This window comes from Cololabis saira, chromosome 20, assembly GCF_033807715.1.
Source record: "Cololabis saira isolate AMF1-May2022 chromosome 20, fColSai1.1, whole genome shotgun sequence".
Lineage (NCBI taxonomy): Eukaryota > Metazoa > Chordata > Actinopteri > Beloniformes > Belonidae > Cololabis > Cololabis saira.
The window spans coordinates 35,735,133-35,762,492 of NC_084606.1; the positions used below are offsets into that span (position 1 = coordinate 35,735,133).

General features: G+C 43.2%; 1 protein-coding gene across 2 annotated transcripts in view; it reads left to right on the forward strand.

Annotated features, from left to right (window-relative positions):
• Nucleotides 1-27,360, forward strand: part of ache (acetylcholinesterase (Yt blood group)) — a 46,519-nt gene that overhangs the window by 12,803 nt on the left and 6,356 nt on the right. For both annotated transcript variants that reach the window (XM_061710068.1, XM_061710069.1), the window contains exons 2-6: nt 15,891-16,401; nt 20,025-20,248; nt 21,016-21,276; nt 24,692-24,914; nt 26,658-26,900. In XM_061710068.1, the coding sequence (XP_061566052.1) occupies nt 15,978-16,401; nt 20,025-20,248; nt 21,016-21,276; nt 24,692-24,914; nt 26,658-26,900 (1,375 nt within the window). In that variant the 5' untranslated portion in view covers nt 15,891-15,977. The remainder of the gene's footprint in view (nt 1-15,890; nt 16,402-20,024; nt 20,249-21,015; nt 21,277-24,691; nt 24,915-26,657; nt 26,901-27,360) is intronic.

Consider the following 27,360-nt stretch of genomic DNA (forward strand, 5'->3'; position numbering starts at 1 on the left):
AATACCAGAGTATCAAAATATCAGAGTCAGCGCTCTACTGAGTGGACATGTAGTAAAGTATCTGCTTCAGTTTACAAAAGTATTGACACATTGTCTTTTCATAACCATATATTGATAAATGATAAGTGATCCTGATATGAGGCATGGAAATGCTATATTTTATTTTAAGCTAACATTTTATTGTTAAAGAGCTAAAGAATATCACATTTCTATCACTTTTAAACACAAACCTGGTATGCCTGAATTGTGGGAGATTTCTTTCCACTTTTGTCCCTTTTTATTGATGTCACGATAGACCTGCAGTCTTGTATCCCACAGCTCCTCACAGACTCGCAGCTAAAATAATTTTTTTACTCCATCTTGATCGTCTCTGATCTACAACCCGTGAGTTTTTTTTCACCCTCCACCACCTTCTCTCCTATTGGACGCTCCGAGATGTCGTTGCAGCGCGGAACGGTGAAAGTAAAAAATTTTCAATTCGGGCGCAGGCGGGCGCAGGCGGGCGCAGGCAGGCGCGGCGCAAACGCTGTGGCAGGCGCCCTCTCGCTCTGCCGACGACGTTTGGTCTGCTTTTGGGCCGTGGTAGCACATACACATTGAATGGTATCGCTGGCAGCGGTCTGCGCTTTGTGCCCTCTATTGGCCCTTTTCCACTAGTACCTACTCAGCGCGCCCTGACTCGGGACGGCTCGTCACGCCTCGTCTCGCATCCACCAGCTTTGTCCTCGTTTGTTTTTCGACACCCAGGTGAGAAGTGGGCGGGTTGGGGTGAAGCTGCTGTGACGTATTTGAGTGTGTGATCTAAACAGAGAAGACAACAACACTAAAGATGTAGAACCTGGAGGAGATGATAGATGTGCTGCTGGGTCTGTGGCTTGTGTTCGATATCAAGTTAAAAAATGAGAGTGAAAGAAGCTTCAAGCGGCAAAGTTTTTTTTAAATTATTTTGTTCGTCGGCGGTGATGAGAAATAAAGCCTGAATTATGGTTCCGCGTTAAATCGGCGTCGTAGCCTACGGCGTACGGTGCGCGTCGCCGCGTACCCTACACCGTAGGCTCTGCGTTGGTGTAACGCGGAACCATAAATCAGCCTTCAGCTGAGAGCCGCGAGCGGTTGGGAAGTGACCGAGAACCTAGTAGATCTGGTCGTTCCTTATCGCCCGTCTAGTACCCTTTTTAATTCTCTCCTCAGCCACAAGGTTTATGAATATCTGCAGCCTTTGGATCACCAAAAAGACTTTTGCGCTGCTGTTGCCTGTCGGATAAAATGAAGGCTGCTCTCGCGCTGACTCCCCGCTTCCTGATTCAAACGTCTGACGGCCCTGCCAACCCGACCAATCAGTAGCGTGTATTGTGATGACTTCAGATACACGGCCGACTCAGCACGCTCAGAACCTCGGCAGTATAGGTACAGAAAAAGTACCTACTTGGCCAGCCTCTACCCGTCTCAGCCCGTAGTGGAGAAGCGCAAGACGGGGGCGTGGCGAGTAGAAGCGCGCTGAGTAGGTACTAGTGGAAAAGGGCCATATGTGAAAGGGGCTATAACCATTGGGTCCCACCGTGTGGCGGGGCATGACGGCACAGTAGCGATGCACCGCCGCTGTGAATCACAGTCCTTCTGGTCAATGACAGCGAGCCCCCCAGAAGTGCCACAAAGCGACGTAGAAGCAACCGTCCACTCTGCTCCGCCAGTTGTGATGCTGGACTGTAGCTTCCCCAAAGCATATGGAGATGACAGGAAGTTAGACACAAGGATGGCAGAGAGAAACCGGTGTATTTTCAAAATAAAAGACCATGAACAGACTCGTACATCAACATTACATTAACCTGTAGAGGAGAGAGGTGAACGGTTCAGAAGAGGAAATCTGACCCACGTATGAGGGAGGGCAACGGTGGACCAACAGATGTGACATGATACCCAGGTGTCCTGTGTTAGTCCTGCTTTACTCATGTGTCCAGCATGCATAAAGCCTGGGGTATACTTGCACTTCAGAACGCGTACGCATCATGGCCGCCACGCGTATCCTGCGTTCATTTGACGCGTCAACGTGCACGTTCTCAAAAAGACACTGAACGCGTACGCGACCTGCAGTTCTCGCTGTGGCCACGAGTGGCGCTGGTCCCGGTCAGATACCAGCTGGCCACAAGTGACAACGCGGAGGTCGCTGGCGCCGTTTCCTTTGCCGAGATCGCAACCAAAGCAATGTTATAATCTCCTCTTCATCCAATGTTGTCGTGTAAACTTGTTTGTTGTTCTAATCTGCTACTGCTACTACTGCTGCTACTACCTCTACTACTAAATATTTAATCACTTTTCCAACTGTTGCTCTGCTTACTGCCCCCAATCGGTCACCGCCGGTACGACGCGCTCTCCTCGCGTACTACGCGAGCGACGTTGCGGTTGGTGGTGCACGCGAACGGACGTGAACGGACGTGAACGGACGCGAACGCAAGCACCAACAGCAAGTATATCTGGAGCTTAAGAATCTAAGCTGGTTATCTATAAGACAAAGGTCTACTTATACTTTGTTAAATTTTCTGAGGAATATACTGGTGACACGATCTCCAAAACAAATGTATGACAGATTATATTATCATTTAGCTCACCATGGTTACAGTACAAGAACTACATCAGAAAGGAGGTTCATACCAAGGGTGAGAACAGGTTTGATACAAAGAACTTTTCTTTACAGAGCCGTGGTTGGCTGGAACTCTATACAGTACCAGTTCATATGTCTCATGTAGGTAGCGAAGATTGGTTTAAGATTCAGTTGAAACAATATCTTTTAGAATTTAATGAATTATGATTTGACATTTGGAATGAAGTTTGAATAGAATTACAGGTAGTGTAAACCCTATGACAATAAAGGTGGAAAGTGGTCAAGAATTCTAAGATAAGGTCATTTCAGGAAAGTATTGTTTATGAAGGTGGTTTATTTGATTTAATTTCTTTGTATTTATGTCTGAGAATGAGGGCGATTTAGTTCTTTGTGTTGTTTGTGACTAAGGGAGTTGTGTCTATTATTGTTTTGTTTGTCATGTATAATGTATGTCTGTTATGTATTAAGTGTTAATTAGTATATAATAATCGCTAATGCTGTTGCTAATGCGAATGGGGATTAGGGGTGGGTTAAGAATATCGATATATCGATATGCATGTGTAGGAACAATTATCGATACATAAATCCAAGTATCGATTTAAAAAAAAAAAACAATTATTTTTTTTATTTTTATTTTTTTTTTAATCCCGATTTTTTCCCCCATTTTATCACCCAGTGCTCCTACCTAAGTCAGTCCTGGGCATTGCTCCATCTACCAACCCCGGGAGGCCCTGCACTGAGCTCAAGTCTCCTCCTTACTTGAGGAGTGAGCAGGCTGCTTCTTTTCACCAGCCAGGGTGGGGTTTCTCTGGCCGGACGTAGCGCGTGGAAGGATCATGTTATTCCCTTATTGTAACCAGAATATCGATATCGAATCGTATCGTATCGTATCGGAAATCGTATCGCCTTGGGACCTAGTGTATCGGAATCGTATCGTATCGGGAGGTCAGTGATGATACCCAGCTCTAATGGGGATCCTAAATAAAACAAACAAACTCAGCAGGACACTCAAAATATGGATAACTAAAACGGGACCAAAAAGAGAACGATGATGGAGACGTGTGTGAGTGACAAAATATGTGAGGGGGAGAATTTCTGGCCAACTCCAGAAATGCTCGGCCGTGGATTTTTGTTGGAATATTCTGGAATGGTTAAGATCGTTACCACCCAATTTAGGACAAAGTACAGGCTGGATGAATATCTGTTAAAACCAACGTGTAAGCTCTGCTCCTGTGACGACGGGACACTGGCGAGTAGAAGCAACAGTCATAAGATAATTCAACTGAACTCACGTAAAACGTTATTTCACCACGGGTATGCTGATTAACGATCTCCTTTCAGCTGCGTCCTTCTAAAACCTGCAGGTTTGCACTTTATTCCCATTAATTCCTATGTGTTCTTGTCATTTCCCTGGAAAGTTCCCAACATTTAAGATTCCTGTGACTTTTCAATCCTCTTGAGTGCCTTCATGTCTTTGCTGCATAGACACATTCTGTATTAATTACATCATTTAAACCTTTTAACTGTAATGTGATTCTGAGTTTACAGCTTATTTATTTATTTGAAGTTTGTATTTATATTTGGACATCAGTGGACCTCACGTACTTCCTCCTTGGATCCAAGTCCTGAAACATCTGGCTGCTTTGTTTTCCTCAGAACGGCACGAGTGTTTTTTAGGCCATTTTGTCCAGACGTACACTGATTTTCAGATTCATCAGTCCTCCTGGACTGATATTGACCTCTGTCTCGGGCGTTTTATCCGGAGACACATCCCTTGCGCCTGCCCCCCATGAAACCAATCCTCCTGTGAACTTCATACACAAATTCCTCAGTCTAATTTGAGAAGTGACACACTTTCTCCCCACGGAGGCCTTGGCCCCTCGACTCGGTGTTTCCCTCTGCGCCCCTCTCTCTTATTTCCTCATCGGATGGAATTCCTCCTGTTTCTGCTTCCCCACATTTAAGCCCTCGATCCACTTGTCCTTCCTCAGGAATCAAGATTAGAGGTCAGTACAAGTTAGATATCGTTCTCGGTTGTTTCAGTCATACTTGCCACGGTTACATGATGTTTTTTAATTCGGAATAATTAATTCCGAATTAAACTATTTTTTTCCTTTGAGTTTACATGGAAATAGTAATTCCGAATTGAGGTTTACATGGAAAACACGTTTGATCGGCTTTATCCAATTCCTCTTATGGTCTGGGGGTTGGGAAGGTTCTGATTGGATAGGGGGGGGACCGGAAGTTAAACTACCGGAAGAAAAACTAACTTAGCTTAACTTTGAAAAGCTCATAATTTTTTATTATAATTCCTGCCATCTGTACTTTGAATTATTTCCATCTCCTCCAAGCTATTTATTAAATAAATGTCTCTGCTCTTGACCAGCGTTTACTGCTGCTGCATCTTGAAACTTTGTTTGGAAAACCAGCCCAGCAGGAATATAAGCGTCATGGAGACAGACGGGCGAGGGAACGAGCAGAAAGAAAGACCGGAATTAATTTAAAGAGGAATGAGTGTTTACGTGATCACGGAATTATTCTATTCGGATTTAAAATCGGAATAAACCAGACACTTACTTCAGAATTAAGTTTAATTCAGAATGACCATTTTCATTGGGAATTAGGTGTTTACATGGTAATTTTTACTCATTTTAAATCAGATTTCATTTAAATTGTGAATTAAAGAGGAATTAAACTTCCCATGTAAACGCACTGGATTACAGGAAGAAAAAGAATTAAATAAAAATCAGCTAAGAATACAAAGAACAAAAATGCAAGTGTGTGTTTAAGTGTGTAAATTGTCTACAGAGATACTGCACTGACATTGATAATATTGTCCATGAAATTGCATAAATACGTAATGATGAATCCCTCCTTCAGAAGGGGGAGGAGTTACACAGCTCGGTATCCACAGGTAGGACAGACTGGTGCACTTTAGTGGTCTCCGTCTACTACTGGAGGTGGTCCAGAAGTACTACTGGTACTACCTCGTACTATCACCTCAAGAACCTCCGCAAACTCCGCCCTTCACTCACCATGGCAGATGCTGAAAGGTTGGTCCATGCTTTTGTTTCCTCCGGGCTGGACTACTGCAATGCACTCCTTATCGGGATTCCTAGCAAGAGCACTCAAAAGCTCCAAGATGAGGGTGTAAATACAGTCATATCACTCCCATTCTCAAAACCCTCCACTAGGGATGGGCGGTATGGACTAAAAAATGTATCACGATAATTTCTGGCATTTATCCCGATAACGATAAAAAAATACCAATTCAACTCCACCTTTGTAACTATAAATCTATCACCACATTCAGTCTTTGGAGCCCCCAAAACACTGCTCTAAAAGATACTAAATACTACTAAACTACACCAATTAAATTGGTTTGTTACACAAACACATATCAACGGGAATTTATCTTTCTTTCTTTCTTTCTTTCTTTCTTTCTTTCTTTCTTTCTTTCTTTCTTTCTTTCTTTCTTTCTGGCTCATTTCTTTCTGGCTCATTTCTTTCTTTCTTTCTTTTAGGCTCATTTCTTTCTTTCTTTCTTTCTTTCTTTCTGGCTCATTTCTTTCTTTCTTTCTTTCTTTCTTTCTTTCTTTTTTCTTTCTTTCTGGCTCATTTCTTTCTTTCTTTCTTTCTGGCTCATTTCTTTCTTTCTTTCTGGCTCATTTCTTTCTTTCTTTTAGGCTCATTTCTTTCTTTCTTTCTTTCTTTCTTTCTTTCTTTCTGGCTCATTTCTTTCTTTCTTTTTTCTTTCTTTCTGGCTCATTTCTTTCTTTCTTTTGGCTCATTTCTTTCTTTCTTTCTTTTTTCTTTCTTTCTGGCTCATTTCTTTCTGGCTCATTTCTTTCTTTCTTTTTTCTTTCTTTCTGGCTCATTTCTTTCTTTCTTTCTTTTAGGCTCATTTCTTTCTTTCTTTCTTTCTTTCTTTCTGGCTCATTTCTTTCTTTCTTTCCTTCTGGCTCTTTTCTTTCTTTCTTTCTTTCTGGCTCATTTCTTTCTGGCTCATTTCTTTCTGGCTCATTTCTTTCTTTCTTTCTTTTGGCTCATTTCTTTCTTTCTTTCTTTTTTCTTTCTTTCTGGCTCATTTCTTTCTTTTTTCTTTCTTTCTTTCTGGCTCATTTCTTCCTTCCTTCCTTCCTTCCTTCCTTCCTTCCTTCCTTCCTTCCTTCCTTCCTTCCTTCCTTCCTTCCTTCCTTCCTTCCTTCACGTAGGTTGTGCGTGGATTTAACGCAGAACCATAAATCCGCTTTACACAAAAACGTCATCAACGGGAAGTAATCGTTTTTACCGCGAGATGACAAATTCTTACTGTGGGGAATTTTTTTGACGGTTTATCATGAACGGTAAAATATCGCCCATTCCTACCCTCCACGGGCTCCCTGTATCACTCCGGATTTAGTACAAGGTCTCTCTCCTCACACACCGATGTGTTCATGGAACTGCTCCAACTTACGTCTTGGATCTCCTCACTCCTCAGACATCCTCACCTCCCTCCGTTCCTCCTCCACCTACCTGTTAAAAACCCCAAAAACCAAACTCCGCACAATGGCCGATGGAGCCTTCAGTTGTGCTGCTCCTCGCCTATGGAATGCCCTCCCAGACCTGAGGGCCTTGCAGACTGTGGACGCTTTTAAACGTGGCCTAAAAACCCACCTTTAAAAAAAAAAAAGCATTTTCCGGCTGATTTTATTCATGGTTGATTTTAACTTGTAGCACTTTGAGATTTGTTTTTAATGAAAAGTTCTCTAGAATTAAAATGTATTATTATTACTACTGCAGGACGTGGGTGTGGCATGCAGCGGGGAGAGTACATAATAGTACATAGTATACCTGATGTTTACTGATCTGAAGGGGGCTGGGTTTATTATCATTCCTTTCCCAGTCAGGATGTGCATTTATTTTTTGTAGGTTATTTTTCGAGACGGGTATTTCTTTTTGTTACGTTAAATAATAACTACAGTAGGACTATGTCGTTTCTGGGAAAATAGCAGCCGGATGGTTAAAACTGCCACCCGAAATGGGTCTAGAACTAGGGAAGAGATGAGATGAACATGAATAAGCTGTGAGTTTCATGTCAGCCGTGGTTGCCATGGTGACATTTATCATTCTGACTCACACGATAAATTCACCGAAACTTTGTCGGAAAGTTGTTCTGAAGAAAAGAAAACCTGGACTCTGTGGATAGGCGTTCTCTTTCTTTTTCTATTTGTTTAAATGAAAGTCAGGACATGTGCCCTGTATTTCCCCCTCTAATAATAATCAGTCATCAAAGTCCAGTGTTCAGGCTTTAATTAACCAACACAAGGCACTAGTGGCAGCAGATATAGACTTCTGCTTTTAAATCTGTCCAATTGGGCAGATCAGTCTTAAGATAAATTGTAAATTAACTGAAATAAAAAAATCAAAATGCCGTAAATATAACTTAAACCCACCAACCCATCAGCAGTTTCATCCTCTTCCGTGTAACCAGCATCCTTATCCCCTACTTCCATGCATCCTCCTTTCTATTTTCCGCCTTGTTTTTCCTGCCATGCAGCTGTCACTGCTATTAATAAGCGTGAAACCCCCATAAAAGCTTCTTTCCGTCCTCGATCCCAGCCATCTCCCCCTCCTTCCTCCTACACAGCACAAAGGACTCTTCTGAATTTCACTTGTTCCCTGTTGTTAGTCGGCAGGTTCACTAGCAACTCTCCAGGAACGTTGTCCCGTCCTAACATTAGCCTTTCACTTAGTAATGGGTCTCCACGTTATCAAGACAGTCACAGATTCAAAACACATCACTCTTATTTTCCAAAGGAACTAAATATTGGTGCGGTTTTTTAAAAACATTGAGACACAGTGAAGGAAAATTCAGGGAAATAGAAGAACTGCAGTCAAAGTTGGGGTTAAGGTCAATATTCTGGTTACTGAAACATTTGGAATAATCTGTTTCCATGCGTGAGCAAGCAGGGTTATCCCTGTATACATGGTGATTAATCATTTGGGATATCTGGATCAAACCAACGACGCACAGAGAACGTCATGACGCAATTCCCCTCAGTTTTGCCGTCCATATCCGCACTATCACGCAACTTTTGGCTCACCTTTTGTTAAATCTCAATCCCGGTACTTTGTACCGTCTACAAATGCCAAAATGTTCATATCTTTCATTACATTTATGAAGTGATTAGTCTCCTCCTGGTCTTACGTTTCTCCATGCTCTCCAAGAACTTCCTGGACTCAAAAGACCAGGATTCCTTGTGAACAGAACATGCAGAAAACAAATTCCTGTTCCGTTTGATGGGGATATTCCGTTTGGCGTTTACATGACCAAATATTCAGTTAGAAAAGGAGTAACCCAGGGGTCATATTCGGGTTTTTAAAAAACGGAATATGAGCAAATTCCGGTTATTCAAAGGGGTTATTGGTGTTTACAACTGGGTTATTGCTAATATTCCAGTTAGAAAAGGGTTATTGACTCCATGGAAACGCAGTCACTGTTTCACTCGTCCAGAGCTGAGAAACAGCTCCTCCACAAACCACTTTTACATCTGCCGTGATCCGTGGTGTGAGATTCAGAGCAACAAAATACATTTCGATTCCCATCCCTGCATGTCACTGACCTCAGCCATGCAACCATGGTTTGTGACTTTACCGGGATAAACACCTGTGAGGAATAAAATGTGTCCGTCCAGGATGATAACTCAAGTTCCACATTGGACCGGTCGCCGGAGAAACAGAGCGCCTTCTGACCTGAATAAGTTATCATGCTCTCTGGAGCTTCAGTAGAAGATTAGAGTGAATATTTGGAGTTTTGATAACAGGTAGCAGCATGTCCAGCCCGTCCTGTAGAATTTGAGCGACTACCTTTCATTTAGAGTCTGAAACCAACGAGAGTTAAGTCTCGTTCTTGCACAAGAGTGACGAGCCCTTCAGCAGTTATTGGAACTACAATAATCAATTGCAAATACATGTATACACACTACATGATGCAATTTCATTAATACTGTACATCTGTTTTGGTATTCAAATGTTTTTGATTTATTTACATCATTTTAATGGAAACTTAAAATGTTGAAAAGTGTGGTTAGTAATCCGTAGACCAGATATTACTTACTACACTGATGTAGTACTTTCACCTGGGATACGGTCCTACAAACTCCCCAGACCCTGAGTAAGGTGGAAGTGGGTTGAGATGATGGATGGATGGAAGGATAGGATGATGGATGGATGCATTGGTGGATGGATGGATGGATGGATGGATGGATGGATGGATGGATGGATGGATGGATGGATGGAAGAGTGGATGGATGGATGGAAGAGTGATTGTTGGCGTTGCTGGCGGGGATCTTATCTAATGTCGGTGAGGGATTGAACCGAAGTGGTTGGTGATTTCATGTCAGGGAGATTTAACAAAGCTTAACAAATAATGTCCTTTCTATTTAAAGGTTAAAAATGTATGCTGTCATTTATTTGAGTGCAAAAGGAACAACATGCTTTTAACTAATTGTGTTTTAATCAGTATGTATTCATATATAATGTACCGTATGCTTTAAACTGTGTACACTTTACCTTTTAGAGTTTGTGGGGGCCTTGGTACTGAGGTAGAGCTGGGTATCATCACTGACCTCCCGATACGATACGATTCCGATACAATAGGTCCCAAGACGATACGATTTCCGATACGATATCGATATTCTAATTACAATAATGGAATAACGTGATCCTTCCATCGCTACGTCCGGCCAGAGAAGCCTCACCCTGACTGGTGGAAAGAAGCGGCCTGCTCACTCCTCAGGTTAAGGAGGAGACTTGAGCTCAGTGCAGGGCCTCCCGGGGTTGGTATAGGGGGCAATTCCCAGGACTGACTTAGCAAGGAGCAATGGGTGATAAAACGGGGAGAAAAAAAATCGGGATTAAATTATTTATTTATTTATTTTATTTTTTTTTTTAAATCGATACTTGGATTTATGTATCGATAATCGTTCCTACACATGTATATCGATAAAATATCGATATATCGATATTTTTAACCCACCCCTATACTATGCTAGTTGGAGCCGGGGTTGTCAAACTACTCTCACCATGGTGACCCAGAACAGATTCTCTGGACAGTAGGAAGTCTAAAGTACAAACACATTTATTTGCCAACCACATACTTAAACTCCAGCAGAAACTTGTCTTGTTGCAGTTGTACTACACAGATGTGGACAAAGCCATCTGGTTTTTATCTTTTGTGTTCGGATAGTTGGGGGGACAGTGTTGGTCGTTGATGTGTGTCTTAGACCTGGACTGTGTTCAATTTGAAGGCGTACATGAAGGCGTCGCGGCTGCCACACGTATCTGACAGACGTGAACCTTCGGTCAGACTGCCAGTGTCCTTCTAAACTCTGTCCACATGAGGGCCGAGAGACGTGTTGATGGTAAATAAAGACAGCCGGAGAGGTTAATGTCAAATGGCGCTTTTCCACTAGTACCTACTCAGCCCGACTCCACTCGACTTGCCCTTGTTTATTTTCAATACCCAGATGAGAAGTAGGAGGTTGGAGTGAAGCTGCTGTGAGGTATTTGATTGTGTGATCTAAACGAAGAAGACAACAACACTAAAGATGTAGAACCTGGAGGAGATGATAGATGTGCTGCTGGGTCTGTGGCTTGTGTTCGATACCAATTTAAAAAATGAGAGTGAAAGAAGCTTCAAGCGGCCACGCTTTTTCATTTCTGTTTGTTTGTCTGAAAAGTCAGCTGGAGCCGTGAGCAGCTATGAATTGACAGAGTTCCTGGTGGATCTGGTTGTTCCTTATCACCCGTCTAGATCCCTTTTTAATTCTCTCATCACCAAATAGACTTTTGCTGCCATTGCTGGTTGAATAAAATGAACAAGAATCCGTCAGAGTCTCTTTCTCTGATTTCCTCCTCCTGACTCAGACGTCTGACTCCAACCCCCCGACCAATCGGTGGCCTGTAGTGTGATGATGTCAGATACAGCTGACTCAGCAGCTTAGAACCTCGGCAGAATAGATACAGAAAAGTATCTACTCGACACGTTAGACCCCTAGTGAAAAGAACCAAACCGAGTCGAGTTGAGTAGGTACTAGTGGAAAAGCGCCAAAAGCTGAACGTTGCGATTCTCCGCTGAATGAAGGTGTGTTAAAATGACGTTTGTGAAAGAGATTTCCTCGTCTCGGTTTGCTGAAATCAACTGGTGAATGAGCAACAATGCCTGGACACAGTTGTCCTCCACCTGTTGCGCTGGACGCCGCTGTTTATGTTTGGTAACGTATAGTTGTCAGAGTGACAGGATCAGCTTAGAGGCGATTTAAAGGATAGGAGGCAGCTGTGCGGTCGGGGGGGTTGCTGGGGGTGTTACCTCACACTTGTCACCTTCCTCTGTCCCTCACACACAAACCACATTCACAAACAGCAGTACACACTCTTTTCTTTGACTTTGTCCAGCTGAAAAGACCTTGAAGCAACATTTTGCTCCAAACGCACGTTCTACCCGATAAGTCAAGCATTAAGATGTTTTCACGAGGGATAACTGGACCCGGGACAACCCAGGACAAGCTAGGATGGAATGGAAAATGTAAATACATGACACTGTGGTTCCCGAAGTTACTTTCAAGTGTTGTATTGCATTGTTCCTGCAAACACGTCTGCAGGCCAGTGGATCATGTTGGTGTCCCCCTGCAGCGTAGCTGTATAGCAGCATATCTAGGATGAAGATCTGTTTCAGACCAGCTGCTCTAGTCTGGTCCTGCAGCTGCAGCTACGACTACTGACTCTAACACACGAGTTACACTAACTAGAGGTTTACTAAACACTAACTAGAGGTTTACTAGACACTAACTAGAGGTTTACTAAACACTAACTAGAGGTTTACTAGACACTAACTAGAGGTTTACTAAACACTAACTAGAAGTTTACTAACACTAACTAGAGGTTTACTAAACACTAACTAGAGGTTTACTAACACTAACTAGAGGTTTACTAAACACTAACTAGAGGTTTACTAACACTAACTAGAAGTTTACTAACACTAACTAGAGGTTTACTAAACACTAACTAGAGGTTTACTAACACTAACTAGAGGTTTACTAAACACTAACTAGAGGTTTACTAGACACTAACTAGAGGTTTACTAACACTAACTAGAAGTTTACTAAACACTAACTAGAGGTTTACTAACACTAACTAGAGGTTTACTAACACTAACTAGAGGTTTACTAACACTAACTAGAGGTTTACTAAACACTAACTAGCGGTTTACTAACACTAACTAGAGGTTTACTAAACACTAACTAGAGGTTTACTAACACTAACTAGAAGTTTACTAACACTAACTAGAGGTTTACTAAACACTAACTAGAGGTTTACTAGACACTAACTAGAGGTTTACTAACACTAACTAGAAGTTTACTAAACACTAACTAGAGGTTTACTAACACTAACTAGAGGTTTACTAACACTAACTAGAGGTTTACTAAACACTAACTAGAGGTTTACTAACACTAACTAGAGGTTTACTAACACTAACTAGAGGTTTACTAAACACTAACTAGCGGTTTACTAACACTAACTAGACGTTTACTAACACTAACTAGAGCTTTACTAACACTAACTAGAGGTTTACTAACACTAACTAGAGGTTTACTAAACACTAACTAGACCTTTACTAACACTAACTAGAGGTTTACTAACACTAACTAGAGCTTTACTAACACTAACTAGATGTTTACTAAACACTAACTAGATGTTTACTAAACACTAACTAGAGGTTTACTAACACTAACTAGAGGTTTACTAAACACTAACTAGAGGTTTACTAAACACTAACTAGAGGTTTATTAACACTAACTAGAGGTTTATTAACACTAACTAGAGATATTACTAAACACTAACTAGAGGTTTACTAAACACTAACTAGAGGTTTACTTAACACTAACTAGAGGTTTAGTAAACACTAACTAGACCTTTACTAACACTAACTACAGGTTTACTAAACACTAACTAGAGGTTTACTAAACACTAACTAGAGGTTTACTAAACACTAACTAGAGGTTTAGTAAACACTAACTAGACCTTTACTAACACTAACTAGAGGTTTACTAAACACTAACTAGAGGTTTACTAAACACTAACTAGAGGTTTACTAAGGTTTACTGAACACTAACTAGAGGTTTATTAACACTAACTAGAGATATTACTAAACACTAACTAGAGGTTTACTAAACACTAACTAGACCTTTACTAACACTAAGTAGAGGTTTACTAAACACTAACTAGAGGTTTACTAACACCAACTAGAGGTTTACTGAACACTAACTAGAGGTTTACTAACACTAACTAGAGATATTACTAAACACTAACTAGAGGTTTACTAAACACTAACTAGACCTTTACTAACACTAAGTAGAGGTTTACTAAACACTAACTAGCGGTTTATTAACACTAACTAGAGGCTTACTAAACAGAAAGGTTTTAAAGGTGAAGGTGGTGTCAGCCTCCTTAACCCAGATTGGAAGTTGGTTCCATAGTAACGGTTCCTGATAGCAGAAGACCGTCTTTCAAATCTACATTAGAAACATAAGGTACCGGTACTATCAGGTTTTGCAAATAATGTGGAGCTAAGCTGTTTTTGGCTTTATACTAATATATATTAATATACTGTTTAAACAACAAATCCTGATCAAAATAACACCAATGTTTCTCACGATTGTACTGGAGGCCAGGGCAAAATCTGCTAATCCATACGTAAGGTTTATGACTAAATACTTCAATTTTAGTCTTATCACAACACAACACAGGACTCCAAAAATGACGATTTTGTCTTCATGTTCATCTGCAAACTGTAATCTGGCTTTTTTATGATGGTTTAGGAGCAGTGACTTTTTCTTTGATGCGTTAGCCTTCAGTACATGTTTGTACAGAATATGTTTTACTGTGGGTAAAGACACTCTTCTTGGCTTCAGTTAGCATCTTTACAAGGAGTTTCATTGGGGTTCATTTCATTATTTCGTATCAAGGAAACATAAACTTTCCTCTTCCTGAGGTTCTCCAAACATGTGTATTCATGTTTGAGCAAGTGAACATAGGAACTACAGGTATTTGGAAATGATATCCCCGAATGGATTCCACTGGAAGAGATCCATCATTCTATTCCTGATGTCTTGGTTGGTGATGTCAAGCAACCTTAAATCTGAAGCTCCAGCTTCTAATATGTTCACACTTAGCCTAAGAAGCATTTGAAACTAAAAGAAAAACCATTATGTGGAATTCTTGAAGCTGTTTGAAGCCACTTAGTTTATGTTATCTAAGGGTGCTTTCAGACCTGTGGCCCGATTGTTTTGTTCTGATTCAGGGGCTTAATCGATACAGTGGTTTCGTTTTTCGTTTGTGGCGTTTGTGTTCACAAGGCAACCGTCTGTAGCGGTTCAAAGCTGTTTAAAGGAACATGAGGCAGGATTGAGGCAGGATTTATGAATAAAATTAGTATACGTTTTAAGTTTTCTAGTAATAATGCCAGATGAAGCGTTCCAAACCAAAACGAATGAGCCCTCTAGTGTATCTCTCCGTTGCCTTGAACAGGCTGTGTGCTGCAAAATGTGCTGCAATTGTGACCAGAATTTCCCACGCTGTCCTGCGGATGTGACGTCACATGACGCTGCATGCGCGTTCTCCCCGTTCTCCCGTGCCGGCTTCGCTGTTGGCTGCAGTACCCCCGACGGCCGTCGTGGTGAAGGGTGGCGCTAGAGAGTCTCATTTCTTAAAAGGAGCCTCATGCTCCTTTAACAAATGCCATGCACGAACCAACTGTTCTCTCATTGGTCAGAAATTAACGCGGAAGGAGTTGTGGAGCATCGTAAGCGAGTTATGAGTGGAATGGAAGCGAGCCGAGACCACCTCTCCTAGGAAATCTCTGTGTTGACATATACCAAATGAACCGATCTTTAGGGGGAAACGCTCTCTGTTTCGGAACAACTGCTCCAAACTGGACAGGTGTGAAAGCACCCTAAGACAATCATATCAAATTCTCCAAAAACTATTTTCTCTCCCATTTTAAAAATGATTTTAAAAAAAATATATAAAATCCTAACTGACAGAACTCCAGAATAAGGTTTTCCTTTTTCAGGTTGGAACTGTGTGTGAAACTCAAACCTTGTTTTGTGTCTCATACCTGTCTCATCTCTGAAAACTTGACTTCCAAACTCTCCTCTTCCTCTGGACCCTCATTTGTTCCCTCATCTGATTTCCTCAGCCCCGTCCTTTGATGTAATCTGATTACTCTCCATGTCTCTGTCTTCTGCAGATCTGAGGTGAAGTTGAGCAGATCCTGCCCTTCCTGATCGGAATCGCCGCCACATCTTCAACCACTCGGACGCTTTTTGCCTCCACGATGCAGCCCTTCGCTCTTCTCTCCTCCGTCTTGTTCCTCGGCCTCACCTCCGTCTGCTTCTCCCAGAGCGAGACGGACCTCGTCGTTCAGACGCGCTCCGGCTACGTCCGAGGCGTCCGCCGGACGGTGCTGGACCGAGGCTACGTCTCGGCCTTCCTGGGCATCCCCTTTGCCGAGCCACCAATAGGGAAGCGGCGTTTCCGCCCCGCCGAACCAAAGCGCCAATGGTCCGGTGTGTTCGACGCTTCCCAATACCCCAACAGCTGCTACCAAACCGTGGACGTGACGTTTCCTGGCTTCCAGGGCAGTGAGATGTGGAACCCCAACCAAGAGATGAGTGAGGACTGCCTGTACCTCAACGTCTGGGTGCCGACCTCGCCCCGACCCCACAACCTCACAGTCATGGTGTGGATTTACGGTGGAGGTATGTGTGAACAACTCTTCCCAAAGCGTTAACTATCATTCACACAATACCGCTTGTAGTAAGGATCAGTGTTGTGCTAGTTACTGAGAAAAAGTAACTAGTTACCGTTATTAGTTACTTCATTAAGAAGTAACTCAGTTAGTAACTCAGTTACTTAGACCAAAAAGTTGAGTTAACAATGAAAAGTAACTTTTTAGTTATTTTAAATGCTCCCATTAATGCCCCTCTAGCCTTCATTTCACCACGGTACTCTATGGAGAATAATACAAACTTTTGATCAACTTGAATAGTTAAATAGTCTTAAACTTAAACAGTCTCCCCGCTTCTTCACTTCCTGTGTCAATAACGTTGGTTGCTTAGCAACAATGCTGAGAACAGCCAATGAGCTTCAGCAGCAGCTCAAGAACGGGACCCTTTGATGAATCGTTCATTACAGTCTCAGATATAATCCATGGTGTCGGTTTATAAGAATCTTTTTGCCCAGAAGAAAAAAGAGCGACAACAACGACCCATAACTATGTTCTTCTCTGGAAAAAACACACCTGCACCGCGGCTTTAGGAGAAAAAGACGCTACAGAGTCTGGATGCAGCGGCTCAGAAGAGCAGTGGAATACGTACAAGGCGGTGCTGATCTCCGCAATTTGAAAGCTTTTATAATAATTGTAAAAAAAAAAAAAAAGGTTGCTACTTCGTGGATTTCACTTATCACGGGTTCTTTTTGGAACGTAACCCCCATGGAAAAAACAGGGATTACTGTAATGACATTCACTACGTTTACATGCAGTCAAAATTCGGGTTATTACTAATATTCCGGTTACTGAAACATTCGGAATATTCCGTTTACATCCGTGAGCAAACAGGGTTATCCCTGTTTACATGGTGATTAATCATTCGGGATATCCCGATCAAACCAGAGACGCGCGGAGAACATCATGACGCAATTAGCGTCATTTCTGCTTCTTCTTCCTGTATCCAAATTTAAAACAAATGCTGCTTCGCGCAACTTTTCTCTCACCTTCTTGTAAATCTTCTATCCCGGTACTTTCTACCGTCTACAAATGCAGAAATGTTCATATCCTTCATTACATTTATGAAGTGATTAGTCTCCTCCTGGTCTTGTGTTTCTCCGTGTTTATAAGAACTTCCTGGACTCAAAAAACCAGGATTCCTTGTGAACAGAGCATGTGCAGAAAACAAATTCCTGTTCCGTTTGATGGGGATATTCCGTTTGGCGTTTACATGACCCAATATTCGGGTTTTAAAAGGAGTAACCCAGGGGTCATAATCGGGTTTTTAAAAACCGGAATATGAGCAAATTCGGGTTATTCAAAGGGGTTATTGGTGTTTACATGGCCGTGCAAATTCGGGTTATTGCAAATATTGGGGTTTTAAAAGGGTTATGAGTGCATGTAAACGCAGTCAATATCTCCATGCTGCGAAACTCTCCTTGCTCTCTTGGCTCGCCATGACCATGTTTTTGAAAGCACACACACACACCCACTACGTTTCCTCCGGTCTCCGCGTATGGGGGAAAAAAGTTTCACTGTAGCCAGAAATAATGGAGTAACGCACCGTTTGGTTACGGTAATTGAGTTACCGAATTTAAAAAGTAATGTGTTAGAGTATTAGTTACCGCTAAAACTAACAGCGTTACTGTAACGCGTTACTAAATAAAGCGTTAGTCCCAACACTGGTAAGGATAATAAATCATGCTGGGTATCTCGATCACGCCAATCCTCATTCCTTAAAGGGGACCTATTATGAAAAACAGGTTTTTTCTTGCTTTAACATATATAAAGTGGTCTCTCCTCACCCTGGCAACTCAGAAAAGGAGGAAAGCAACCAAATTCTGCAGTGTCTGTACAGCCGCCCGGATGAGCCGTCCAGTGTCATGTGGATCTACGAGCCGTTCAGAATCTGCTCCCGTCGTTACGTAACGACGGGAGCGATTTACATAGTTTGGCCTCAAATGCGTGAAACCACGCCAACAACTAACTCCGCCGGCTGGAGCTTCCTCCATTTTTTCGTAGCGGTGTATCGCGTCATTCAGGCAGCCAATCAGCACAGAGCCTCATTATCATAGCCCCGCCCCCTCAGAATCCTGCATAGATAATGAGGTTAGAGAATGGGAAGATAAAGACATGGCTCAGAGGCTGAATTTCTAATTTATTTAGCAAAAAAAATCAAAAGCTTGTTTTTAAGACATTCAAGGCCTGTTTAAAATAGGTATTAGATGCCATAATAGGTCCCCTTTATATTACAGATTTTTTTTTTTTAAGGTTTTTTTGGGCTCTAGTGGCCCTTTATTGGAGATGCAGACTGGAAAGGGGTAGAGAGAGAGAACGGGGAAGACACACAGCAAAGGTGCGCAGGCTGGATTCGAACCCGCGACCGCTGCAGGAGGAGGACTGTAGCCTGTAGCCAAAGCAAAATTGTTTTTGCTTTTTTGATATTTTGACGCTTTTAATTTGATGGTGATTTGTTGTTGTTCGAGATAAAGCCAACAATAAACAATAATTCCTGGCTGCAACCATCTAAGATCTGTTCTGAGAGGGCAGCAGAGATTACTCAAGTACAGAACGTGGCTGCAGCACACAAATCCTGGTCCAAAGTAACACCAAGGTTTCTCAGTAGTTCTGGTTGCTAAATAGGGGTGTAACGATACACTAATCTCAAGATACGGTACGATACACGATATTGAGGTCACGATAACGATACGATACGATATTATAGCAGTATTTTTTTAACAACCTTGAATGAGGAACACATGACTGGAAAAAAATGGTCTTTTATTTGAAAGACACAAAATACAAAACAATGCTGTGTGTTTGCCCTATTGTTACAGTTTGTAATGCTTTATAACTGTTTAAGTTTTAAAGAGAAAGCCTGGCCAACCATTTTCAACAAACTGAACTAAAAGTAAATGTCAGGTTTGCATTATGATCTTCAGTTTCATACAAGTACAAATATTTTGCCACAAAATGAATAGTTTTTCTTATGTATGACTTGACTTTTTTCTTTTCCAGAAATGTAACAACTTAAATTAAAGAAATAAATAAAAGTAAATAAATGAACTATGAAAAGTCCCAAACTCCAAATGCAACATGACTGTTATTGATCTTCTGCCAGAGCTTCACCTGCTCCAGCCTGTGGCCGTAAGGTGAACCCCGTTATCGTTTCATCCTCCCACATTTGGAGATGACACAATCTTAAATCAAAAAAAAAGATTGATTCATGCTCACTTTATAAGTAAAAGTTCAGAGCTCAAAACCCCCCAAGAGTCCTGTGATCGGGACCACAAAACGGTACTAGTTTCTTCTGAGCGTAGTCAGATTTGGTCCGCGGGTCGAGGTCGTCACGTGATCCCGCTGCACCAATAGGAAGTTACTAATAAACAATATATTCATATTAATAACCCAATGTCGCGCTACAGTTTGTCACCTCCACGACACGTATCGTGACGTTTTTGTATCACGAAATTTCGTGGCACAATATATTGTTACACCCCTATTGCTAAACTAATGCCATCCAGAGTAAGAAGATGGTGTAATAGTCTGAAGTTGTCAGTAGGTCAAGTTGTGATAACGTAGGTGAACATAAGCTGTGATGCTGAACGCTTTCAGGGTTCTACAGTGGCACTTCCTCGCTGGACGTCTACGACGGTCGCTACCTTGCTCACACTGAAACGGTCATTGTGGTGTCCATGAACTATCGCATTGGCGCCTTCGGCTTCCTCGCCCTGCACGGCTCGGCCGAGGCTCCTGGGAACGTGGGCCTGCTGGACCAGAGGTTGGCGCTGCAGTGGGTGCAGGATAACATCCATTTCTTCGGTGGAAACCCCAAACAGGTTTATTTCTTTCCATTAACTCAGTCATTTATCTTCAGTGCAAGTGTAAAATGGAGCCGGCAGTAGGAATGGGTGATATTTTACCGTTCACGGTACACCGTCCAAAAAATTCCCCACAGTAAGAATTTGTCATCTTGCGGTAAAAAACGATTACTTCCCATTGATGACGTTTTTGTGTAAAGCTGATTTATGGTTCTGCGTTAAATCCACGCACAACGTATGTGAAGGAAGGAAGGAAGGAAGGAAGGAAGGAAGGAAGGAAGGAAGGAAGGAAGGAAGGAAGGAAGGAAGGAAGGAAGGAAGGAAGGAAGGAAGGAAGGAAGGAAGGAAGGAAGGAAGGAAGGAAGGAGCCTGAAAGAAAGAAAGAAAGATATGAGCCTGAAAGAAAGAAAGAAAGAAAGGAAGAAAGGAAGAAAGGATGAATTCCCGTTGATACGTGTTTGTGTAACAAACATGGAGGATCTGAGTCATTCCAGTTTTGCAGTACAGGTAGACTCATTTAATTGGTTTTTATTAATTTAATTTAATTTAATTGGTGTAGTTTAGTAGCATTTAGTATCTTTTAGAGCAGTGTTTTGGCTCCAAAGACTGAATGTGGTGATAGATTTATAGTTACAAAGGTTGAGTTGAATAGGTATTTTTTTTATCGTTATCGGGGTAAATGCCAGAAATGATCGTGATACATTTTTGAGTCCATACCGCCCATCCCTACCCAGCAGTCATCATGACCTTCATTTTCTTTTTCCTCTTTTGTGTTTGTAAAACAGGTGACCATCTTTGGTGAGAGTGCCGGTGGGGCTTCAGTTGGGTTCCACCTGTTGTCTCCAGACAGTCGGCCCACTTTCACCAGGGCTATCCTCCAAAGTGGCGTCCCCAACGGTCCCTGGGCCTCCGTCAGCACGGCTGAGGCCCGGAGACGCGCCACACAGCTGGGTAAGCTGGTCAGCTGCAACGGCGGCAATGACACCGAACTGGTGGCCTGTCTGCGCAATATACCTGCGCAGGAGCTCATCGACCAGGAGTGGCAGGTAACGCAGACTTGGTCCACTGCTCATTTCACCTCTAACCCTTTTTATATAAGGCCACGTTTACACGTAGCCGGGTATTTACAAAAACGGATATTTTCCCCTCTACGTTTTCAAAAATATCCTTGTTTACACGGACCTGCATGAAAACGCTGTTAACGTCATGCCAGCCAATCAGAATCCTGGAAAAAACATCAACAAATGACACGTGTATTCGTGTAACATCCAGTTAAGGCTGAATTATGGTCCCGCGTTAAATCGACGCAGAGCCTACGGCGTAGGGTACGCGGTGACATGCACCGTACGGCGCGCATCGCCGCGTACCCTACGCCGTAGGCTCTGCGTCGATTTAACGCGGGACCATAATTCAGGCTTTACTTCCAAAGACGGAACGAGTCTTTCGTTTGGAGTAACAGAGAAGTGGAGTTACTTTTAAGTGTGACTTTAGAATATAAAACAGGTAAAATACAAGAAAATATTGACAGTAGCCAAACTAATTGTAAACACAGGTCGCACACATGACGCTGGTGAGTTTCTGGTGCATAATGTGACGTTCTGAAGCTTAAATTTCCGTTTTCCTCTGTTTTCCTCCGTTTTCCTCAGTTTTCCTCCGTTTTCCTCCGTTTTCCTCCGTTTTCCTCTGTTTAGACGCAAACGTGAAAACAGAGTTTTTGAAAATCTCCACTTTGGCCGGAGTTTTCAGAAATGATCGTTTTTGGGGGCTTTGAGCTGCGTTTTCGTGTAAACGAACGGCCAAAACGCATGAAAACGCCGCCGTTTTTGCTCCGTGTAAACGGGGCCTAAACCTGCACTGCCACAATCATTTGGCCTACCATTACCCTGGATTCACACCGAAAGCATCACAGGCGTCATAGGCGTCCGGCTGCCATTCATTGTCTACGAAAGCTCGTTGTGAGAGGTGTCGTCGGCATTGGAGGCGTCCAGAGCGTCAATTTGAAGTTGAAAAATCTGAACTTTATGCAAATGAGCAGCGGCGACGCCGAAGCAGCGTCCAATCACAGACCGGGATTTCCGAAGCAAGAAGCCTCAATGCAGATTGTACTTTCATGTACACACAAACGAACACTCATTCACATGCACACATGAGCAGAGCTGTGCACTAACAAACTTATTTTATCAGGAATTAATACATTTCATCCAGCAAACTAGGAATGCGCGATATTTTTTTTTATTTTCACGATAAACCGTCAAAAAAATTCCTCACAATAAGAATTTGTCATCTCGTGGTAAAAACGATAAATTCCCGTTGATGTTTTTGTGTAAAGCAGGAAGGAAGGAAGGAAGGAAGGAAGGAAGGAAGGAAGGAAGGAAGGAAGGAAGGAAGGAAGGAAGGAAGGAAGGAAGGAAGGAAGGAAGGAAGGAAGGAAGGAAGGAAGGAAGGAAGGAAGGAAGGAAGGAAGGAAGGAAGGAAGGAAGGAAGGATAAATTCCTGTTGATACGTTTTTGTGTAACAAACATGGCGGATCTGAGAGCGAGATAGATGTATAGTTACAAAGGTGGAGTTGAATTGGTATTTTTTTTATCGTCATTTTTATCGTTATCGGGATAAATGCCAGAAATTATTGTGATACATTTTTTAGTCCATACCGCCCAGCCCTACAGCAAACTGACATTTCTGCTGATTTGACTGCCGTTTTCACCTGAATTGCTCATGTGAAACACGTAACTGATGGTTGAGGAGCTGTATGGTCTGAACTATTTTATTTGCTACATCTATCCAATCATGCGCTCGTCTGGATTTTAAGTGTTTTTTCTTTTCCTCCACATTCACTCTTGCTCGTGAACATCAGCTGTGTTTGTGAAGTTAAACATGTGAAAATAACATATTCGGCAATAGGATTTAACACTGATCATTAGAAGGTGGCCCTGGTGCAGAGCTGAGAAAGGATGCTCAAAAACAGGCTTTGTTCATGGAGGCCATGCTGCCAAACGTAAGAGTCGCACCTAAACAACAAGGTTCTGTAATCTCAGATCCTGTTACTGAAAAATAAAGTTTTACACATGTCACAAAGGAGCAGAAAAATGGCTGACAAATTCCAGAAACCCTCCAAGGGATGTTGGAGTAGGAACACAAAAACGTAAAGCCAGAGGTCTATTTCAGATATGAGGTTCTTCAAACTCTTTTTTTAAATATTAGGGCCTTAAAGTTAGATAAATCAACACTGAATATGATCTTAATCTGTGTATCTCAACTATAAAACCGTCATCGGTGGAGCTCTGATACTTTGGGCCAGTCCCAATCCCCCCCTAGTCCTACTTTTCAGCCCTACCCCTAAATTTTGCGGGTTCCCGTGAGGGTAGTGGTGTCCCAATTCCTCTTTTCATGTAGGGGTAGTGGACATATTGAGGGCTAGTGTGTATCAATCTAGCCCTTCAGAGCGAGGGATTTCAGATGCTGACTTGCTGACCGAGGGCCTGAGAAAATTTCCCAGAATGCTTTACGTCATCATTTGCAGACTGAATCAAACAAAAAAACATGGCGGACATTTCTAATTTTTAGTGAATAAAATCAATATTTTTAGTTAGTTTCTGCATAAAAATGTGTTTTGATTACATTTCTAGCGAGAAATTTATATTTTACTTTCATAATATTCACTCAGTGAATGTACATAATCACTCGCTTGCTCGTTGTTGCGAAGTTTTTTCAGATCTCGCCAGAATAAAGGATGATTTATGGTTCCGCGTTACACCAACGCAGAGCCTACGGCGTAGGTTACGCGGCGACGCGTGCCGTATGCTCTGCGTTGATTTAACGCGGAACCAGCTTCTTCTCCCGAGCCGGCGGCTTTTCTCATCCCCCGAAAACATCGGAGCAAATTTCTTAACAGGGGTTATTTAGATAAACTGAGCCCAGGTTAGGGATCTTAAAGGTTAATTTTACGCCTGAAAAAATATTAAAACTTAATAAAGTGGCATATTAACAGCGCTACAGCTGAAATTAAAACAGCTTCTAGCTCTCGACTTCCTGATATGGTGTGACGTATGTGCAAACGTAACTACGCAGTCGCTTACGTACCCAAACGTAAACCACGCAGTGACGTAGCAAGTGGTGTCCCAATCCCTAGGGAACATTACAAGGACCCTACCTATTTTTAGGGTTAAGTGGTAGTTGGTGAGGGCTAGTGGTAGAAAGTAGGGGGTGTATTGGGATTGGCCCTTAGATTCACAGTATTCGGGCCAGGCAGGAGAAAAATCTAAATAATAGGAGGAGGAAGATTTTTTTTTTCATTATGCACTTCAAGGAAATAGTCGAAATGTCGAGAAAAAAGTCGAAATGACGAGAATAAAGTTGAAGTACAATATCGAGAAAAAAGTCGAAATGTTGCACTCTTTGGTCTTGTGGTGTTTGTGTCAGTGGGATCAGCACGTGAACCCTGGATTGTTCTTCCTGCTCCAGGTTCTGCCGTGGTCAGCCCTCTTCCGGTTTTCCTTCGTACCCGTTGTTGATGGTGAGGTTGTGCCCGACACTCCTGAGGCCATGCTCAACTCAGGAAACTTCAAAGACACCCAGATCCTCCTCGGTGTCAACCAGGATGAAGGTTCCTTCTTCTTGGTGTACGGAGCACCAGGCTTCAGCAAGGACAATGAAAGCCTCATCTCCAGAGAGGACTTCCTGGAAGGTGAAGTTCACAGAGCTCTGAACATTGACCTTAATTTGCTGGTAGATTAGCTGGAGGGTCTTCTTTCGGGAAGATTGGCAGCTGTCTTAAATGTGTTGGCCCTGGATCCTCATCAAGAGGATGTGATGCGGTCCAGCTGGGCAGTGGTTCGGTTGACTTCAGGTCCCTCCAGGAATGTTGACCGTTCCGTTGCATTGTGTTTGACTGTGATGAAGATTTATGGTAGATGCAGAAAACCAGTTATCTCCCAAAGGTTCATGGGCTTTTTCTGGTCACCGCATTTAATCAGTGGTGTTTTAGGGTTAGCAGTTACTGGAAATATTTATCCATCCATCCATCCATCGTCCACCGCTTATCCGTTCCCGGGTCGCGGGGGCAGCAGCCTCAGCAGGGATGCCCAGACTTCCTTCACCCCAGACACTTCCTCCATCTCTTCCAGGGGAGTCCGAGGCGTTCCCAGGCCAGCCGAGAGACATAGTCTCTCCAGCGTGTCCTGGGACTTCCCCGGGGTCTCCTCCCGGAGGGACATGCCTGGAACACCTCCTAGGGAGAAGGGACATGCCTGGAACACCTCCCTAGGGAGGAGGGACATGCCTGGAACACCTCCCTAGGGAGGAGGGACATGCCTGGAACACCTCCCTAGGGAGGAGGGACATGCCTGGAACACCTCCCTAGGGAGGCGTCCAGCAGGATCCGGTACAGATGCCCAAGCCACCTCAGCTGACTCCTCTCAATGTGAAGGAGCAGCGGCTCGACTCCGAGCTCCTCCCGGGTGACCGAACTCCTCACCCTATCTCTAAGGGAGCGTCCAGCCACCCTGCGGAGGAAACTCATCTCGGCCGCTTGTATCCGCGATCTCGTCCTTTCGGTCACTACCCAAAGTTTATGACCATAGGTGAGGGTAGGGGCGTAGATTGACCGGTAAATCGAGAGCTTCGCCTTTCTAGCTCTTTCTTCACCACGATGGTCCGGTACACCGACCACATAACTGCGGACGCTGCACCGATCCGTCTGTCAATCTCACGCTCCATCGTTCCCTCACTCGTGAACAAGATCCCGAGATACTTGAACTCCTCCACCTGCAGGACTTCTCCACCCACCCGGAGAAGGAACACCACCCTTTCCCGACGGAGAACCATTGCCTCGGTTTTGGAGGTGCTGATTCTCATCCCTGACGCGTCGCACTCGGCCTCAAACCGTCCCAGCACATGCTGAAGGTCCCGGTACGATGAAGCCAACAGGACAAATTCATCCGCAAAAAGCAGAGATGAAATCCTGTGGTTCCCAAACCGGATCCCCTCCGGCCCCTGGCTGCGCCTAGAAATCCTGTCCATAAAAATTATGAACAGGACCGGTGACAAAGGGCAGCCCTGCCGGAGTCCAACATGCACCGGGAACAAGTCTGATCTACTGCCAGCAATGCGAACCAGACTCCCGCTCCGATCATACAGAGACCGGACAGCCCTTAGTAGAGGGCCCCGGACTCCATACTCACTGACCCCACACAGAATGGCACGAGGGACACGGTCAAATGCCTTCTCCAGATCCACAAAACACATGTGGACTGGTTGGGCAAATTCCCATGAACCCTCAAGTAGGCAATATTTATGGTTCTGACTTCTGGTCAGACCGCACTGCTTTCTAAGCTACAGACAGTTATTTTGTCTAAATTTAACAGTTTTAGAGCCATGATTTCATCAACCACAGTTTCACACATGAATCTCCAAACTTTTGTTCTGAAAGGTGTCAAGCTGAGCGTCCCGCACGCCAACGACATCGGCCTGGAGGCCGTGGTGCTGCAATACACTGACTGGATGGATGAGAACAACGGGCTGAAGAACCGGGACGCCTTGGACGACATTGTGGGTGATCACAACGTCATTTGTCCGCTGGCCCACTTTGCTCGCATCTACGCTCAACACCACGCCCTCAAGTCCAATGCGGGAGGAAGCACCATCAGCCTGAACGCTGGAGGAAACTCCCCAGGTAACTGAGATGAGTGGGTGTTTCACACTTCACAGCTTCAGCTGTGGAGAGCGGCTTTGCTAAGCGTCTTCAGGGCTGATGAGCTCATGATCATCGGACGCATTCACTTGGCTTGTACCACTGATTGTAGAGCAATCTCTTCCTCACAAAGCTGAACGCCGTTTGTGGCAATATGTCTTCTACTTCACACATCTGTAAGTAATGATGTTGTTTTATCTCCAGGTGAAGTTTTTTAAACGCTGTTCTGCCAACAAAGCATTACGTTTGTCCATTTTAACTTTAAACATTCAGACATATTGATTCATAACATATTGTTCTGCCAATAAGAGAAAGAACATTTTTGAGTAGTGGAGTCGGGATGGGGTCTAACATGCACGTGGTTGATTTAGCTCTATTGACGAGTGAGGTCAGCTAAGGGAGGTCTACAGGATCGAAACAGTCTAGAGTCAAGTCAGAGCCT